At 44.8% G+C, this 5,000-nt stretch overlaps 1 protein-coding gene across 3 annotated transcripts in view; it reads right to left on the bottom strand.

Annotated features, from left to right (window-relative positions):
- The window catches only part of LOC121720530 (nuclear pore membrane glycoprotein 210-like), a 45,203-nt gene that overhangs the window by 16,774 nt on the left and 23,429 nt on the right, over positions 1–5,000 (bottom strand). For all 3 annotated transcript variants that reach the window (XM_042106754.1, XM_042106756.1, XM_042106755.1), the window contains exons 20-24: positions 4,645–4,746; positions 3,821–3,922; positions 1,146–1,277; positions 758–885; positions 198–393 (exon numbers count right to left, since the gene is read on the bottom strand). In XM_042106754.1, coding sequence (XP_041962688.1) covers positions 198–393; positions 758–885; positions 1,146–1,277; positions 3,821–3,922; positions 4,645–4,746 — 660 coding nt within the window. The remainder of the gene's footprint in view (positions 1–197; positions 394–757; positions 886–1,145; positions 1,278–3,820; positions 3,923–4,644; positions 4,747–5,000) is intronic.

The following is a 5,000-nucleotide window of genomic DNA, read 5'->3' as shown; positions in this document are numbered from 1 at the left end:
ACAGACACACACAGACACACAGACACACACACACACACACACACACACACACACACACACACACACACACGAGAGAGAGAGAGAACCAACTGTTTAACAGTGATTCACACCATCTTAAAGTTTAATTGTTAAATGTCAAAACATCCCATCAAAATTCTGCTGCATATCTTCTATACTCTACAGGTGTATATTCTTACCTGTCGTATGCTCCTGAGTGCGAGGGAGAGTTTGCGGGGCTGCAAAGTGAATTGTGGGTAAACCTGCATGTGTTTATGGGCAGAGTGGATGACAGCTCCATTTCTGTCCACTACTGATAGGTGTAGAGTAGCCACACCCACTGCCTGACCAAAAATGCGGAACCCAACAGATACTTTGTCCAGTGGTCCCACACTCCTGAACACATACACACGCCAGATACTTTATTATTACCTCAAGCAAAGGACATATTGATCTGGATCTCACATTTGGACTGCTAGCATTGCAAGAGACAGCCTACTAGAGGCCTACTAGAGATGAAGCCGTTTTGGCATTGCTCATTTCAGCTCTATGACAGTAATGCATATCATAGCAGCTTCTTAACCCAGCCTAGAGACCAGCCTGAATGCTTAACCCAGCCTAGAGACCAGCCTGAATGCTCCCTGCCCACAAAACCAATATGATTTACAAAGTTATACACACAAAATACTTGTTTGTACAGCTATGTACACACACACACACACACACACACACACACACACACACACACACAGTAACTCACTCCACAGTGATGATGCTGGATGAAGGGAGAAGCTTGAGGTCCATGAGGGACAGGAAGTGATGTAAGAATGGCTGTTGGTGAGAATCCAACACTTGCACACGCACAAGGGCACTATGTCCTACCTCCACCTACACACAAACACCCCATACACACACATACACACACGCACACATACACACACACACGCACACATGCGCACACACACACACACATGCGCACACACACACACACACACGCAAAGACTAATATTTACAGATGCATACACACATTCAGAGACAGATGAAGAACACAATTATTTGTCACATTCTCTGTCAGCATCTCCATCCACACACACACACACACACACACACATACACATACACACACACACACACACACACAGCCTTACGATGTCCATGAAGTCTATTCGGAAGTCAGTGATATCTGACACAGAGATGGCCATCGTGCTCCCACGGTCGACAGGGGTTAAACACAGATCATACACCTTCAGAGAGGAGATCCCAGCCCGCAGTGGAGACACCTGGGAGAGGAACAAACGAGAGAATGAGAGTGTGAGAAGCAAGGTGGTGTGCCCAGGTGAGGGGCCTCTTTCTAGAACTGGTCATCTCCCGGGCAACTATCCTTGTAGCTGACCTCATTTCCTGTCCCACTGAAAACACTTTTAGCAACCTGGCTGAATTGGAGTTTGAGGGAAATGCAGGCAAGGAGCAGGACGCCCCAGGGAGAGTCTATCTATCTATCTATCTATCTATCTATCTATCTATCTTTTATTAATTAGCCAGTGTTCAATTCTGATCTATCTATCTATCTATCTATCTATCTATCTATCTATCTATCTATCTATCTATCTCGCTATCTATCTATCTTTTATTAATTAGCCAGTGTTCAATTCTGATCTATCTATCTATCTATCTATCTATCTATCTATCTATCTATCTATCTATCTCGCTATCTATCTATCTTTTATTAATTAGCCAGTGTTCAATTCTGATCTAGCTATCTATCTTTTATTAATTAGCCAGTGTTCAATACTGATCTATCTATCTATCTATCTATCTATCTATCTATCTATCTATCTTTTATTAATTAGCCAGTGTTCAATTCTGATCTAGCTATCTATCTTTTATTAATTAGCCAGTGTTCAATACTGATCTATCTATCTATCTATCTATCTATCTATCTATCTATCTATCTATCTTTTATTAATTAGCCAGTGTTCTATCTATCTTTTATTAATTAGCCAGTGTTCAATTCTGATCTATCTATCTATCTATCTATCTATCTATCTATCTATCTATCTATCTATCTCGCTATCTATCTATCTTTTATTAATTAGCCAGTGTTCAATTCTGATCTAGCTATCTATCTTTTGTTAATTAGCCAGTGTTCAATACTGATCTATCTATCTATCTATCTATCTATCTATCTATCTATCTATCTTTTATTAATTAGCCAGTGTTCTATCTATCTTTTATTAATTAGCCAGTGTTCAATTCTGATCTAGCTATCTATCTTTTATTAATTAGCCAGTGTTCAATTCTGATCTATCTATCTATCTATCTATCTATCTATCTATCTATCTATCTTTTATTAATTAGCCAGTGTTCTATCTATCTTTTATGAATTAACTTCGGCTTGACCCAGGACACTTTGTGCTTCTGACTTCTCTCTGGTCACAGTGTGCATGCACTGTCTGCAAACTATGCTGCCAAATTCGCACCCAAAGAGGTGTAGGAGCTGTGCAGACGTGAGCAGAGGTGTGGAGTCAGATTCAGATGCTGCAGGTTGGCATGTGAGTGGTGGCAGAGGTGTGGAGTCAGATTCAGATGCTGCAGGTTGGCATGTGAGTGGTGGCAGAGGTGTGGAGTCAGATTCAGATGCTGCAGGTTGGCATGTGAGTGGTGGCAGAGGTGTGGAGTCAGATTCAGATGCTGCAGGTTGGCATGTGAGTGGTGGCAGAGGTGTGGAGTCAGATTCAGATGCTGCAGGTTGGCATGTGAGTGGTGGCAGAGGTGTGGAGTCAGATTCAGATGCTGCAGGTTGGCATGTGAGTGGTGGCAGAGGTGTGGAGTCAGATTCAGATGCTGCAGGTTGGCATGTGAGTGGTGGCAGAGGTGTGGAGTCAGATTCAGATGCTGCAGGTTGGCATGTGAGTGGTGGCAGAGGTGTGGAGTCAGATTCAGATGCTGCAGGTTGGCATGTGAGTGGTGGCAGAGGTGTGGAGTCAGATTCAGATGCTGCAGGTTGGCATGTGAGTGGTGGCAGAGGTGTGGAGTCAGATTCAGATGCTGCAGGTTGGCATGTGAGTGGTGGCAGAGGTGTGGAGTCAGATTCAGATGCTGCAGGTTGGCATGTGAGTGCGTCCGTCTGTTAGCTCAGGTGCTTTAGGTCACAGTGCTGCATGTCATCACCTTCATCACACGCACGTCACCAGCAGCTAACCTCTGCACTGATGCTCTATGGCAACAGCAGAACGTTTTGCTCTAACGTTAACCCACTGACCAGCGCACAGATTTCCCAGCAGATAAAGCTCCTCTTCTCCTGCTTATCAAAGTGAGGTTCAGTGATCGTTTAAAGGGACACCAGGCAAGCCTGATGCTTTTTCTCTACGAAACTCCCCCTCGCTCGGTCTGAAGCTCTTTTGCTTTTCTTTGCGTCTTCCGTCAAGGGTTTTTGCTGCTTCTTCGCCGGCTCTGCCATTATACACACGTTTGCAAAAATCTCTAGCGTTTCGTTAGCCTGCCTCTGTGCTGTAAACTGATCCTGCTTCGGTCGGCGGGTAGGATACACCGAACTTGCAAGCGGGATATTCTTCCTACAGGCAGTAGGGGCGGGCGAGAGAGCCTTCATTCGCCCCGTAATGAGTCATTTAACCATATACCGACTTACGAAGATGATTAATTAACACGAAAACGTTGCCTGGTGTCCCTTTAAAAGGTTTAGTGGTCACGCGGTTTAAAGGTTTATGGACACATATGTACACACACACACACACACACACACACACACACACACACACACACACACACACTGGTTTAAGAGATTGCTGTTATTTGCCATTACCTGCACAGTATTGGTTTTCTCCAGATAAGTGGCGTTGGCCAGCTCTTGGTCTTGCAGACTGACCACGAAATGCCCAGAGCCTTGGACCAGAGTAAGATTCTCCTGAAGAGACAAAGTGAAAGAAAATACAACAACTTAAATAAATAAAACAACACCAACAACACCAGCACTGGGAGAGCTCAACTGCAAAAACTGTAAGAGCAATTCCAGGCAGTCCGAATATAAACAGGATTAAAAGGAGGCCGAGATCCGTGCTACAGAGGCGGTCAGTGGCTTTGAGGGCGAAGCCACATTTGTTTGGGTTGTTTACAGGCGATGGGGAGAGACAGCTTATCTGTATCACTAGACTTAACTCCATGTCATATGTTTGGGTCGTTAGGAGAAACAGCTTATCTGTATCAGTAGACTTAACCCCATGTCATATGTTTGGGTCGTTAGGAGAAACAGCTTATCTGTATCAGTAGACTTAACCCCATGTCATATGTTTGGGTCGTTAGGAGAAACAGCTTATCTGTATCAGTAGACTTAACCCCATGTCATACTGTATGTTTGGGTCGTTTATACAGCTTATCTGTATCACATGTCATATGTTTGGGTATCAGTGCGCTTTGGTGAGGGCCATACGTTTGGCGAGAGAGTAGACATATCACAAAGCTCCAGAATCTCTCCACCTGTGCCTATGACTAATGAAACCGTGTCCTACACAGTTAGGCATTGATGGCTGCGCTGTGTGTGTGGCACAGTGGTTCTAGAGCCATCAGACAAGACGCCGCTGGAGGGGGGAGCGCGTGACGGCAGTGACCTGCGGGCAGGAAGGCACTCACCGTGACGAGGGGGTGGTTGTACAGTGTGATGGAGCGAGAGGCCCACTGGACGTCCTCGACCAGGCGCAGAGTCACCGAGCCACCCACTGAGGACCAGTATATCTAAACACACACACACAAAGATGTGCTGAACACAAATATTACTCTCTCTCTCTCTCACACGCCACGCACGTACACACACACACACACACACACGGGTATAATATACACGCACGCACACACACACACACACACATACACGGGTATGATATACACGCACGCACACACACACACACGGGTATGATATACACAATTTTTCATGACGTTTTGTCCACAACTCACACATACACACATGTTTAAACAATTGTTCATGCCTA

This window comes from Alosa sapidissima, chromosome 10 (genome assembly GCF_018492685.1).
Source record: "Alosa sapidissima isolate fAloSap1 chromosome 10, fAloSap1.pri, whole genome shotgun sequence".
NCBI lineage: Eukaryota > Metazoa > Chordata > Actinopteri > Clupeiformes > Clupeidae > Alosa > Alosa sapidissima.
The sequence above is the reverse complement of the archived record's forward strand: the minus strand, read 5'-3'. Positions and strand labels throughout refer to the sequence as shown.